This window comes from Daphnia magna, linkage group LG5, assembly GCF_020631705.1.
Source record: "Daphnia magna isolate NIES linkage group LG5, ASM2063170v1.1, whole genome shotgun sequence".
NCBI classification, from domain to species: domain Eukaryota; kingdom Metazoa; phylum Arthropoda; class Branchiopoda; order Diplostraca; family Daphniidae; genus Daphnia; species Daphnia magna.
Genome location: NC_059186.1, coordinates 10,744,806 through 10,758,134, shown reverse-complemented (window position 1 = coordinate 10,758,134; position 13,329 = coordinate 10,744,806). Strand labels below are relative to the sequence as shown.

The 13,329-nt window shown below is 39.0% G+C and overlaps 4 protein-coding genes and 1 long non-coding RNA gene across 9 annotated transcripts; 2 read left to right on the top strand and 3 right to left on the bottom strand.

Moving 5' to 3' along the window:
- Positions 1–619: 619 nt before the first annotated feature.
- Positions 620–2,949, top strand: LOC116922603 (protein cereblon). 2 transcript variants are annotated; one of them, XM_032928985.2, is made up of 6 exons: positions 620–718; positions 949–1,175; positions 1,251–1,606; positions 1,664–2,069; positions 2,331–2,527; positions 2,615–2,949. In XM_032928985.2, the coding sequence occupies exons 3-6, from the start codon at positions 1,254–1,256 to the stop codon at positions 2,784–2,786; spliced, it is 1,128 nt and encodes a 375-aa protein (XP_032784876.1). In that variant the 5' UTR covers positions 620–718; positions 949–1,175; positions 1,251–1,253; the 3' UTR covers positions 2,787–2,949. The 2 variants fall into 2 exon arrangements, with proteins under 2 accessions (XP_032784876.1, XP_032784875.1); XM_032928984.2 differs by having other exon boundaries at positions 667–828.
- LOC116922604 (ELMO domain-containing protein 2) lies at positions 2,833–4,942 on the bottom strand. 3 transcript variants are annotated; one of them, XM_045173736.1, is made up of 6 exons: positions 4,071–4,804; positions 3,838–4,006; positions 3,512–3,775; positions 3,361–3,429; positions 2,955–3,298; positions 2,833–2,888 (listed from the first exon to the last, which is right to left on the bottom strand). In XM_045173736.1, the coding sequence occupies exons 1-5, from the start codon at positions 4,255–4,257 to the stop codon at positions 2,989–2,991; spliced, it is 999 nt and encodes a 332-aa protein (XP_045029671.1). In that variant the 5' UTR covers positions 4,258–4,804; the 3' UTR covers positions 2,833–2,888; positions 2,955–2,988. The 3 variants fall into 3 exon arrangements, with proteins under 3 accessions (XP_045029671.1, XP_032784878.1, XP_032784877.2); XM_032928987.2 differs by lacking the exons at positions 2,833–2,888; positions 4,071–4,804 and adding an exon at positions 4,833–4,942 and having other exon boundaries at positions 2,890–3,298; positions 3,838–3,956; XM_032928986.2 differs by lacking the exon at positions 2,833–2,888 and having other exon boundaries at positions 2,890–3,298.
- A 95-nt stretch (positions 4,943–5,037) lies between these two features.
- LOC116922606 lies at positions 5,038–6,594 on the top strand. The gene is made up of 5 exons (XR_004394107.2): positions 5,038–5,052; positions 5,140–5,311; positions 5,385–5,582; positions 5,639–5,760; positions 5,827–6,594. It is a non-coding gene; the product is annotated as an uncharacterized LOC116922606 (long non-coding RNA).
- On the bottom strand, positions 6,056–8,663 carry LOC123466508 (origin recognition complex subunit 2-like). Of its 2 annotated transcripts, XR_006646767.1 has the most exons (7): positions 8,081–8,663; positions 7,740–7,976; positions 7,332–7,680; positions 6,886–7,259; positions 6,587–6,820; positions 6,165–6,523; positions 6,056–6,099 (listed from the first exon to the last, which is right to left on the bottom strand). XR_006646767.1 is itself a non-coding variant. In XM_045173735.1 (6 exons), the coding sequence occupies exons 1-6, from the start codon at positions 8,442–8,444 to the stop codon at positions 6,324–6,326; spliced, it is 1,758 nt and encodes a 585-aa protein (XP_045029670.1). In that variant the 5' UTR covers positions 8,445–8,663; the 3' UTR covers positions 6,125–6,323. The 2 variants fall into 2 exon arrangements, 1 of the variants encoding a protein (XP_045029670.1); XM_045173735.1 differs by lacking the exon at positions 6,056–6,099 and having other exon boundaries at positions 6,125–6,523.
- A 616-nt stretch (positions 8,664–9,279) lies between these two features.
- Positions 9,280–12,624, bottom strand: LOC123472655. The gene is given in 7 exon segments (XM_045174539.1): positions 9,280–10,465; positions 10,528–10,829; positions 10,894–11,183; positions 11,186–11,324; positions 11,391–12,163; positions 12,166–12,199; positions 12,466–12,624. Coding segments are annotated over 7 exon segments (2,751 nt in total). The 3' UTR covers positions 9,280–9,411.
- Between the last annotated feature and the right edge of the window lie 705 nt (positions 12,625–13,329).

Below are 13,329 nucleotides of genomic sequence, written 5' to 3'. Positions count from 1 at the left end.
GGCCATTTTTCACAGGAGTAACGAGTAGTAAATTTCAACTGAATTTGTCGATCTAGCCAAAATAATATTAAAAACGCGGCTAGATAGTTGAAACTGTAAAACAGATATTTTCAAACGACTTTACCAATGCGTAATTTTTCATGAGTCATGAGGAAGTGCTCCGTATAATACGTGGACTGCTGACTTACAGCAGAGTCATAGACCCCTGGTTCCTCCGCTATGGCTCTTTTCCCTCTCAGAAAAGGGGTACCCTCTTGAGGGGATTACTATACAAAAAAACGGGGGTTTTGGGTCGGGGCGAAAGAGTGATTTTCGGCCCGGTGGGAACGCCTCTTGCGGGTGTGTTGTTTCACTCCACGCAGAAAATGCATTTGTCGACAGATGACAGTCCCGCCGGGCGGAAAATCACTCATAAGCCCCGACCATGCCCCGACCCAAAACCCTCGTTTTTTTGTATAGTAATCCCTGCAAGAGGGTACCCCTTTTCTGAGAGGGAAAATAGCCATAGTGGAAGAACCAGGGGTGTAAGACTCTGCTTACAGTATGGGTAGACTGCGGACTGATGTGAAATTATGAGTGGACATTCCGCACTCCGCGGTCTTCACTTTAACTTCGCAGTCCGTACTCTTCTCTTTCTCAATGCTTAATTGGCACCAAGCGGTAGAAGTCTGAACTGCTTGATCACCTCTAACAAAATCACAAATCCTGCATGATCTACGTAAGAAGTGACGCATTGTTTTTTGTGTGTGTGTGTTTTTTTCAAGTTAAATAAGTGATTTACTTATTCATTGTACGTTTCATCATTTGGTGTAATGGAAAATTTTCAAAGTATTAACGATTTATTCTCTACCTATCGGTATCAAATCTATCTGATGCTTGGACGCTACTTGTGTTTGCATAATATTGCAGTCTTATATTTTCAATGTGTTTAACTACTTTCGGTCTAAGGAGATGGACGAGAACCACATGCACATCATGATGTTTTGGAGCTTAATCTACACAGTAGTGAAGAGGAATACATCGGCTCCAGCGAAGACGACGAGGACTTCATAATACCAGCAAAATATGTAAGAATAACAACTGTTGCTGAAATACTTGCCCATAGAATCCAGCTTCCAATATCCAGCAGCTCAGAGGAAGTCAAACTTGATCCTCGTCTTGTGTCAGAACATTTGGTATGTTTGTTAGACATAACAAATCCAGTTCAACAACAATGAATCTTTTTATTTATTTATTTTTTATTTTTTCAGTATATGGGTTCAGACATGGAATTCATAGCACAGCCTGCTGCCTCATTAGAGGAAGGAAGAGTATATGAACTACTTGCCCTGGTTCAGTCAGGAATAGTCACATTTCCTGAACATATTCTTCCACTTGTGCTCTTTTCACCTTCTCTTATATCAGCTTTGAGATCTGTCTTCAATGACTTGAAAGTCATTGCCTTGATTCCTGCAAAACCAAACTCTTCCACAGCTGATCCCTCACTTGCTCAGTATGGTACCACTGCTGAGGTTTATGAATACAGTGGATCAGAGCCTGGCTTGCGCTTAAAAACCAGAGTTAAGCAACGTTTCAAAGTTATAGCCACATGGATTGATGAATATGAGTATGTATTCTTTTTTTATTGTTAGCCACCATTAACATGTTAACCATTATTTTCTAGGAATCTAATGGCAAGAGTGAAAATTCTTCCAGAAAAATCTTTGAGCCCAATGCAACCATGGCTTTCATCAAAGCTCATTCACCAAAGAACATCCCTAATAGAAAGAGCAGTCCTAGAAAATTCTTGGACGAGTTACCGCAATTCCCTTGACACAAAAGTTTCTCCGCTGGCTGGTTGGGTACTACAGCAATTTGACTGTCATTCTTTGGCCGCGCGAGTTCGTTTACAGATCAAGAAATTAATGGCCATCGACGATTCTAGTATGGAACTCGTGCCTACGGAACCTCATTCTCTATCCTTTTGGGCAGCTAACAATCTACTTATGGATGACGAAGGTCGCTTGAAGCTCCTTGAAGAAGATAATATTATATATCGCTTGAGAACTGTGCTGGAATTGATAAGCAAGGTTTTGTTCTTGTGTTCACTCATTTCTATATGTTCGTTTACGTAGTCGTGCCCGTGTGGTTAAGCAATCACAATGTTTGATAACCTTCCTAATTTCCCGGCAGTCAAGGTTGCTTTACCATATTTGGGTTTTTACATAACGTAGTTGCATGTCAACGTAGCAAGGGGAAGTGAGCTTCCACGCGAAGTTGTGAAGGAAACTGTTTTTGGTTCCTGTTAACATTCCCCACAGAATTTAAAAAAGTTTTTGGTTTTTCTTTAGCGTCACGTCTTTTCCTGTTGCGTCTGCTCGGTGCCTATTGCTGATCACACGGACGTCATCCTGATATGCAGCCAGGGAACTAGTCTATTCTTCAATAATCCGAGAACGGCCCAGGTTCGCAAGGTCATGACTTTCAGACAAGTTCAAAACATTCGCGTCGTCTCCCGTCCATCGGTCGAGTTTTCGTGGTTTCCTGGGTATTACGAAGTCACATTACTTAACTTAATCGTGCTTGTAAGTATTATATTTCTCAAGATGGTGATTAGGAATTATGTTTCTTGCAGATACGCTTGGTCACCTGGCGAATGTTCATCGTGCCGAAACCATTTGGGCTGGTATATAACCTCCGCCGCAACTAAACAAATGAAACCCAGGAACTTTTGGGTCCTGTGCAGCGAATCTCTACAGACGGAGACCATATCTAAGTCTTCTGACGTTAACGTCAAACTGTTCTAATTTCTTTGAGTTCCTATCCACATCTGTGGTTGTACAAACACGCGTGTAAATGTGGATTTACTTGTTCCGTCACGAAATGTAAAAAACGGACTGTATGGTGTGCTGGTTGTACAAATTGTGTGTGTAAGACCGATTTGATAACAGGATACATTTTTAAAGCTTTGATACCTGGATAAACTGAGTGACCAGAATGCTTTCGTATTCACACGTGCTCAACTGGAATATTTAACTTGAAAAGACAATTCGGATAGGAAAGCAGCAACCGAATTTCATTTTCGAAGTTGCTTCTTATTCTTCCGAATTCCATTATTGTCGCCGGTTTCTCAGCCATCCAAAGCTTATCAAACTCGATGAAAAGATAACAATAAAAGCGGTGGAAATGCAGTAGTGTAGGACCAGGGACTTGGAGCTGATGGCAACAGATGTTATATATATGACTTTTGGCTGTACCATCTTTCCACAAATTGTACGCTAAATGAGTCAAGTTGATTCCTACTATAGCAAATGAATACCTATAATTCCGAACCCCTATTAGTTATGGTTAGAAAGAATATAAGAAAAAAAACTGAATTACCCATGGATGGGATGATTGGAGTGAGACAGCACCTGAAGAGCAACTTCTGGATAGTTTTTGGCAAAGAAACTGAAAAGCAGAGATAATTCTATAAGTATGTTTACTGTAGAGGCGATCACATCATCATGTAAAATACAAAAAAAAAACCTACTGTAAGTTTTCTAGTCCTAATAGTCCCATGCCACGAAAATCGGTCTTAGGATCATCCCCTTGAAATCCTATATCCTTCCACAAATTACTGACACGACATTCAAGCTCTTTCATTGGCATAAGAAGATTCCATAATTCCAGTAACTTTTTTTCATGTTCTATATTAGATGAATCATAACCAGTAGTTCTAATATTCTCCAGGTCATGTAATAACTGCTTTAGAGTCCATATTATGGATACACATTCTCCGAACAGTTTAGTAAATCTGTAATGAAAAATATGATTATGTATTATGATTCACACAGAGTTAGACACAGAGAAACTTACGGTTGATGAGCATCAAGGTGAATTTTTTTAATAAAGCATATTGTTTCCACAGTATTGTGAATGATTTTGGCAGAACCTACAGAAGTAAACCTTTTCTCCCTAGCAGCAAGGTCTAAAAACTGAAGAAGTGTATGTACTTTAACACTTTTGGACTGTTTCAATGAATCCTCTTTTTATACAAAGAAAAAATGTATTAGTATAGTAAAACAGTATTTCAGTATGTAATGTCTAACCTATTCCAAGAATCCTTGGTGCACCAGACGGTTCACAATAACAAGTTCTCTGTAACTCACACAAACCTGTTGTTTGTCTCAATATCCATTTTATAAAAGGGCGCAATATTCTTTTTATAAAATTAAATAAAGGGGAGAGTAACCAGCCAAAGAAATTTGAAATGTAGGATATTGGTTGAAAAAACATTGCAACTTAAGCATGCAACATACTCTATACTTCCTATTACTCTACGTTCTAGTTGACACAACTAAGCTCAGAAATGAAGTATTTGATTTACTACAAAACGAAAATAATAATAAATAAAGTCCAAGAACAGAAAATGTTATGTGTCTATATGCACAATAACTTAACAGACTACGAAGGGCGTGTTTTGTGCAGAGAAAAAGCGGTGTTTACTACCGGAACAGTTCCGCATAGACTGTCATAAGGAAAATGCGGGAACCAATCTTAAACTAAAATAAGAGTCATAGAGGGACCCTGCTTAAATTTTTAAATGGAAATCTCGAGTCACTCCGAGTCCGAGTGAATTGAAATTATGTAACATCGCTATAAGATTCAAACGCTCAAGGTCTTAAACACAGAATAATTCTACATTTTTAATTGTCTCGGTAATGGCGTGCTTCTTACGATTCAGTTTCATTCATGAAGAAAATCTAATCAGGAATCATTAGACATTTCTTGTACCGTGTCGACTTAGTAGTTACTTATTGAAAATAAGCTTTTGACAGAAAATAATACAGTAAAACAACACAAACGCTTACTGTAGGAAATAAACACGCAGTTCCAATTGTTTTGTAGGTCAACATGAGAGGGGATATTACTTGTGTTCAAGGACGTCGGGGCTCGGGACTGCCTTTCCTAAATCGTATGGCTGGAAAAAAAAACAAAAAAAACATTTAGTTTGTGATATGTAAATGAAGTAGCCCACGTTGCAATATCAAAACGCTAGAGCCAATATCCACAGTTCACTAGAATAATAAGGTACATGTAAAATTTTTAATTTAATTTGTAGGTTAGTTTACAAACTATTTACCTAGTTATCTAAATATAAAATCTAATATTGCATAGGTTTAAAATTGGAACGACATAAGTTGGATAAAAAAGAATAGCTAATGGACCGGTGGATACCATGCTGGTTCTCTTGGTTTGTTCTTATTTTTACGCCTGATGGTGCTGTAATTATTCATTTATCAAGCGCATAGAATTTTTCCTTTTTCATCATAAGTCCCGATGGCTCTTGGTATGACCATTTATGGATTGACACTGAACTGGACGAATTAGTCTAAGGTTACTTCTTTCACTAATCCTTGAAGCGATAGGCAACCGAATTTTAACATCCTTGTCCGGTTTCCAACGCCGCCTTGCGAGCGATGGCAAAGAGGATGTATAAAAAGGCAGCTATTAGAGGGAAATGTAAAAGTAACTCGTGCAATCCCGCAAAAGCAACAACCGAAACGGCTCGTGTGAGGTCAAAATATTGTCAACTGTTAACAAGAATGGATACATATAAAGTACTGAAATTCACGTCTCTTACGTTTTAACACTTCTAATTTTGAATCGTTCACAGATTATTCTGCTTCTTAGCGCATAAATTGGTGCACTCTAATACACTCGAGATGAATTCTAATACTTTCTGAAGTCTACGGTTCTCAAGGCGTCAAATACGCTAACGCCATAGTGGAAATGGAGGTAATTTGGGTTGAAGAGGCAAGGGTTTTTCGATTCAAAACCAATTCTAATTTTACGCTACTCTAGGATACCGTTAATGTAAATACAAAATCTTAAAGGACACAATTGTAAATTTTGCATCCACTTTGTCCTCCTCCTTACGATTTCGGAATTTAAACAGCAGTCAATATTACAATTTTGACTCCTTTGCCTTTTTTTTTCTTCACATGATTGCAAAGTTGACAGAGAACTTCCATCGAGCGTCCAATACTTTCTTCTTTCTTTCATGCAATAACTGTAACGACGCCTAAACCGCTGCCTTTTTCAGTTTTATTTTTTTTAATTTTTTTTTTGTAATACCTAAGGTTCCATCAAGGTTTCAACATTTTTTAGCAATTAATTTATTATTTATTATTTTTTTTTACCAAAAGCCACCGACCGATAGAAGTAAATTCGCTGGGACAGAAAGTACATTCGCTTTACTTGAGATTAAGAATGCTATTACGTTTACTGAGCTGTAGTTTTTCGAGGAGCTCTGTCGCACCGTACCATAGTAGACCCTGACGATTGCCTGCTACCGGAGGCTATTCATGATGTTTTTGAACAAACTCTTCAAGCTGATTTTTTTCTAGGGGAATGTGCAGTACTTCAGTTCCATCTGGGGTTCGTCGTATTCGCAACAGCTTGTGATCTTTGAATTCTGTCAATTGGGCACGCAACGTCAAATCGGAATTGACCAACATTCGATCTCTACATTCGCTGTAGAGTTCATGGAACGGAAATCCTGCAACAAACAACACGTTTTTTTATTCATATTACCAAAAGACGTTAGAAAATAAAGGAATACCATGATAATTAGTTTCATTGTTGTTTTCCAGTTGCCTCTGCGCAATGAGAATGAAAATGGCCTTGGCGTTGAACGTCAACGACGCAAATACATGCACAAGGGAGGCTAATCCGAGCGTTGTAGACTGTTGGACTAGGAGTGAGTTTTCGTACGAGATTTCTTCCGAGTAAGGGGCGAAAGTGGTGCAGTCAAAATAAACAAACTTTGACTGACTTAGTTTACGCTGATCCCACACTTAGAAATAAAACAGAAATAAACAACGTGAGGATGCATAAAATGGTAACGCATGCGACACTTACATAACGGAGTGTTGATATGGTCGGTGGAAGCGACAACATGAAGACCAGGAGCTGCAGCCAATCGACATAGAACTTCTTGTTCTCGACTGAACTGCAAGCTAGGGCCATCCATATTGTGAATAATAAGATAAGCCTCAATTTTTGTACTGTTAAATTCTTGTTCTATGAACTCCAACTGCTCGACGGTGCTAAAGAACGTGCCAGAATGCTCCAAAATGCCATCCGTTATTGAATTAAATATCTCCTTGATTGTTAAACCAGGGAAATAACCGTTAACGACGATCACATTTTTTCCGTCAAGAAACCGGGTGCGAAATTCATCGAGCAAATACCGCTTTGAGCCCAATCCGTAAACAAGAATGTTGAACCCTTCCCTGTAATGATAATTCAGGTTTTTAAACTAATTCTTTACGTAACTCTGTAAGTAAGGGAATATTTTTGTTCACCTCAAAAGAAAAATCCACTGTAAAAATTGTTGCTGATATTCCTTCATTAGAAGAATTTTCTCTTTTGAATGACAATCGTCAAAATTTTCCATCAATGAATCGACTGCTTCTTGACTCAGTCTAGGATTATTAAGACGATTCAGTGTTCGGTCGGAGGTATGCACCGAAGAGCTTTGTGCCAAAAAGTAATCTTCTGTATTAACGGTGATATCCATCGACTGATTTTTGGCAGCTCTCAGTTTAAGCTCGTTTCTATCCTCTTCATCATTTGAGCTAGAATCACTTTCCGAACCGTTGCTCTCTGCATCGCTGTTTCCTTCTAACACTTGAGATGTCACCTTAACAATTTCTATTGGAATAATGTCATATTATCTTGAGGTGTTGATAACCTATTAAATAGAAATTTACTGTTTCGTAATTGTCGCCGAACTGTCTGTGGAGTTTGAGCAGAGACGATTTTTCTTCCTTTGTCTGGTGTTTTCAAAGGTGTTTTATTTGGAGTTTTATTTATTCTTTGTTTCAAAGCAGATGTTGGAGTTTTTAAAGGGGTTCTCAGTGTGGTTTTCTTTCTAGGAGTCTTCCATCCAAATCCAAACAATTCTGCACCTTTATTAACTGCTTCTTCATCTTCACTGTCTCCACCGTCTGTGCAAATGAAACGATGCTACAATCAAAACTGGACTATTCACTTTTGAATTGAATTAACTGAAAAGCTATCACTCAAGGAATTCTCATTAATTAAAACTTACATTCTCCTCGAGGCATAATCTCTTCATCAGCAATTGGCTGGAATGCCTCTGAACTCTCTTCACTTGTTAATCCATCTTCAGACACAGCATAAATTGATCGATCATATCTATCATTCTGGTTAAACAATGTAGTAATCTTTACACGAGCATGCTCAGCACATTGCCGTGACAATCTTTTTCTGGCGCTCGAATCAGAAGACTTTGATTTCTCAGCGCTCGAAATTTTCTTGCTTGGCGTCCGACATTCTTTTTTCTTCCTTGATGCTCTTATTATGTCTTCTAGAATGACATTGTCCAAATCTTCTTCTGATTCTTGAATAGTGGGTAAAGCTAACGAACCTCGTTTCTTTTCGTCACAAGCCATTCAATGGTTTTAGATTTTCTTCAAAGAAACACTGACTGATAACCACAAAGTAAGATCGTCTGCTTCCCCTGCATCTGGGAACGTAGGTTATGTCCGTTAGGCTTTTCTAAAACTATGCCCGCTACCTACAACCACTCGTCTCCCGCCAAAATAAGTTATCGCGATTTACAAAGGATCTACGTAGTACTCATCTAATTTATTTATTTATTTTTTTGTTTCTTTTGTTTTGTTTTTATTTTTTGTTTTGTTCTTTTTTCGTAAACGAGCGGATTCTCTGGCTAAGCTAGGAAAAAAAAATTTACGATATCTGTATACGTTAGCGTTATCCCGACTTGATTTTATGAGATAGCTTTAATTTGATTTAAGCATTCCAAACATTTCAGATTTAACTCTATCAAGAATCTCGGAAGTATAGCGCAAAACGTGATTTGCACGCAACTACTTCCTATTCTTATTCATCGATTCAGATTGGCGGTGAAATAGGACCGAAACGAAATAGGACTGGAGAAATAGGACTGGAAATTTTCAGTCCTATTTCTCCTGTAGGAATAGGACTGAGAGAAATAGGACTGCTTTTTAGACACATTTTGAACAGTCCTATTTCTCCTTTGACCAGTCCTATTTCTCCTTTGACCAGTCCTATTTCTCCTTGGATATAAGGCTATTTCGCTTGCCTTTATCTTACATCTTTAAGGGACAATGAGCCTCCAAACCGGTAGGCGAAATGGGGGGAAAATTTAAGTAGAAGAGCGTTGGCCTTATATGCCTACGCCCTTGAAAATTACCGTTGAGAAAATGGCAACGCTTACTTCGCTTGCATGCTAAGAATTCCTTATCCTATTTAACTTTTTATTGCAGAATATTAACCGTCATTTTTGACTGAATACAGTTCATTTAACAAATAATTAAATTTAATAAATCTAAATGTTGTTTAACTTTTTCTATTGTAAATCTATTAATCTATTAACTAGTCGAGATCAGACAAATGAACACAGCTGCTGCTGCAGTATTGACTTAGAGCAATCAACACGTTAATAAGCTGGGAACAGCATTGAACCACGCTCCGCCCTTTGTTGCTGTGAGTTTTACTACTGAATGACACCAGAGTGGCCGTGGCGTGCTTGAGTAAACTGGCGATAATAGCTTGATCCACAGACGTCGGTTTCCATTTCAAAATAGCGGCCGCAGTATGTACTGTGCACTCGAGGATAAGCTTCAGTGAATTCAGTTGATAGACTTGGGATTGATTGTCTTGTTCAAATGTTTTGCACAGAATTTCCAGCACGTGCGCCAAAGATCCTGATGGTGTATGTGAACCAATCAACCGCACAGTGGCTGATACGAAGCGGAGCAGGAAGGGTAACAGGTGGCTGTCATTATCAGCTTTATTGAATTGCTGGCAGCGGTCTTGGAATAGGATCCAGAAGACGTGCTTCCCGTCAACCATTATAGAACGCAACCAGCTGAACAGGCAGAATTCTTCCACGTTTTCCAGTTTTTCCATTTGAGCCAAAGAAAGCATCAACATTTCGAGAATGGACGTAAAGACTTTCTCATCACTAGTTGATTCCGGATGAACGGTGAAAAAAGTTTCGAGGCTTTCTTGCCATTCGAGGTCAAAGACTTCTGGCAGCAGATTGATGCGTTGTAAAACTTCACGGAGAAGCGTAAGAGCTTCACTTACGTCGTGATGGCCTTCTGCGTTACATATTCGGCTTAAAGCCTGTTCAACCAAAGCGCAATCGTTGGCAGACGTCCCAACTTCCAACTCGGCTGGGCTCAATTTCAGGAAAGGCGGTACACTTGGTACCGAAGGCGGGGTGGACAGTTCAGCGTTAAAAATGAACTTGGCTGACCACCTGACAACAGCTTTGGACCACATTTCATACCAACCAGCGGAATCAATAGATTCTTCGATCACAGGTTCCGGTGGTGGAGGATTTTCTTCAATGGCGAGCAATCGCAAAAGCGCCACACAATGTCGACGGGCAATGAGATCCTGCCGTGTCATCATTGTGGCTCTATAAGAAATTTCATATCTATAATAAAATTTTTTGATGTGCTACGATCAGGGACCTATCACCTCAACAAGTCCATCATGAAATCATTGTCCCAAGCCAGAGCGTTCTTCGCTGCGGGATTCATGTGAGCGACGAATAAGAAGGTTTTGACGATGGCTAACATGACTGAAAGAAACGGTTCGTTTTCCGATACAACCAGAGATTTGTGAAGAAAATCAACAAGTATGGGTATTCCTCCGTTGTCGAGGAAGATTTGATGGAGGTCCTTGTCTTCAAGGATGATTGCCAATTTGGTTAGGTGGGTCCATGCCATTACCAAATCAGCACCTTTTAAGGCTTGCATTGTTTCCGTCAAAGTGGAAACCTGTGAGAACAAAGCGGATTTAATCAACATAAATTAGTACAAGAATGAATGCTTTACTACTTACCCCAAATTTGGCTGTACTTTCAATGGCAACAGTCAAATCGCCTGAAAATATTTCTGATAGAGAGGAAGGATCGAGGGCGGATATTCGCGGACGAAGTAGATGAGCTTGTGGCTGCTGGCATAAGATAGAAATCAGACTCAGACTGGATTTATCACGCAAGATATCTTGGTTTAACATATTCCGAATTAAAAATCTCAAGACAAAATTGAGATCCAGTCGAGGACAGCCATCAGCATCGTCGGACGTGCAATGTGACTGGTTTATCAGGTCCCATAAGAGTGGCCTTAGGATTTAAAGTGTTGTATATTTGGTTCAATATCCAAAATCAACTTTGGAATTATGGTAGTCACCAAAGTCTGCCATTGTTGATCATTCATCCACACTCGACCTTTCAGTATTAACGCCAGAATTTTTTCCGCAATCGGCGCAATCTTTTTAGGTCAGGAAATATTGTTACTTATGAATGAACTAATATTAGAAAATATGTTAAATGGTACCTGAGCACTCTCGGAGCACATTCCTTTAGCAATGGCTCTCACAACGGCTTCATCGACAAACAAGTCCCCAATGTGAGGCCCAATGTTGATAGACTTCATGGGTGAGGCGATTTCGGCCAAAAGCTGATAAATTTGTCCGAGTATAGGCTCTTTCTGTGAGAGCAATAACAATGTCATAGTAATTGCGGGTTTTCCTCCAAATTCTTTCAAATGTTTGAAGACCCAGGGCAGCAACGATTCCGTTAAAGCATCATCCAATTTGAGTAGATAAATTACTGGAACCAAATCATATTCCTGGTCGCTGTTTTTGAGGAATTTTGCTAGGTTCTGGAAGGCTACATAGAGGTTGGAGATTTTTTCATGTTTGTCGTGGAGAGGGCGGTTTTCTTTTAGAACGGCTATACACTTTTCCAGCAACTCTGGATGGTAATGTGTTATGGAAGCATCTAAGAGACCATTGTATATCTCATATACAACATCACTACTCAATGAAGAAACTGGGCAACTCTGAATTGAGGTAACCAACAGTAGAAGAAAGGTTGCAAAGTTTTGCCTTGAAGATGCTCGCAAGGCAGCAGATATACTTGTCAGTATCTGGTAGAATTCCATGTTTTCTGTGGGTGATTTGACAATTCCAGAAAGTGCTGATGCAGTATTTAATAGCTTTAGAATATGATCAAATGGTTTTGATGATCTGATGAGCATTTGATGGCATGCCTTTGCTATCATTACAGAAAGATTTGACAACGTCAATAGACTGTTTACGATAGACGACCAGGATCTCTTGCTGAACTGCTTTCAGTGATAAGCTAAAGTTGAGTTGGATATAGATAAATCTAGTTTTAAAAATAATTCTTTTCAAAGTTATCTTCACAACAGTTATCCAAGAAGGTTTTTCCTTTCTTTTAAATTGTGCAACTATCCTTTTGCAGATGGAATCAAAACAACTACAAGCTGCATCTGCAATGGCTGGGTCAACATCTAGACACAACTTTAAAAGAAACTGCAATGGGAAATGATAGAAAATAGAATCCTAAAAACCACTGAAAACTTTAGTTTGCATGGGAAAACCTACGACAAGCAACTCTCGCTGGTGAAGAAATTCTTCATCAGGGAAGTCATAGATCACAACGGTTTCTAGGAACTCGCAGGTGGATGAGATCGAATCTACATCAGATGACCTTAAGGAGTTCACAAAGTTATTCAAAAGGAGTTCGTCGACATTTCGCTCCATTTTTGTCTAAAAAGATTATCGAAAACCAAGCATTGTTTTCGTTTTCAATGAGTAGTGACAGATTCAAATAGAACCTCAGCGACGTTGCCAGTAAGTCCAAATTGAAACTGCTCCCATCCCATTCCCACTATCCCACATCTAGGGCAGAGTAATAGAATACTATACTCTGTATTCTTCTATACTTGTATTCTATTACTCTGTCTAGGGGTCGGCCCCGACCCTAATGGGGGTGCATTTTGCCAATCGGGTTTCGAAATTAGGGGCCTGGGGTGGGGCGTTCGGGGCTCGGGGTGAAAATTTTTGAACTTCTATCATGACATAAAAATTAAAACACCTTAATGTAACAGTTTAAAAGGGGTAGTCCCATAAGAGCCTACGTTAATTTTAATTGTGGTTGCATCCACACACAGAAAATACCGCACATCCTCGAAATGCGAATTCTGAGTTGTGACATCGAAGAAGGTACTAGGCCCATCCGGTATGTTCTCTTTATGGATGCAACCACAGTAAGCGGGTTGGCTTATATCCTTCAGTCCTTGAAAATTACCGTTGACAAAATTTCAGCGCTTAATTCACTTGCAGCTTAAGAACTCGTTACGATAAAAAAATTTTTTTTCAGTACTTTAACCGAAATTTTTTACAATATATAGTTCATTTATCAAAAAATTAATCATTTCATAAATATGAGTGCAATTTTACTTTGGT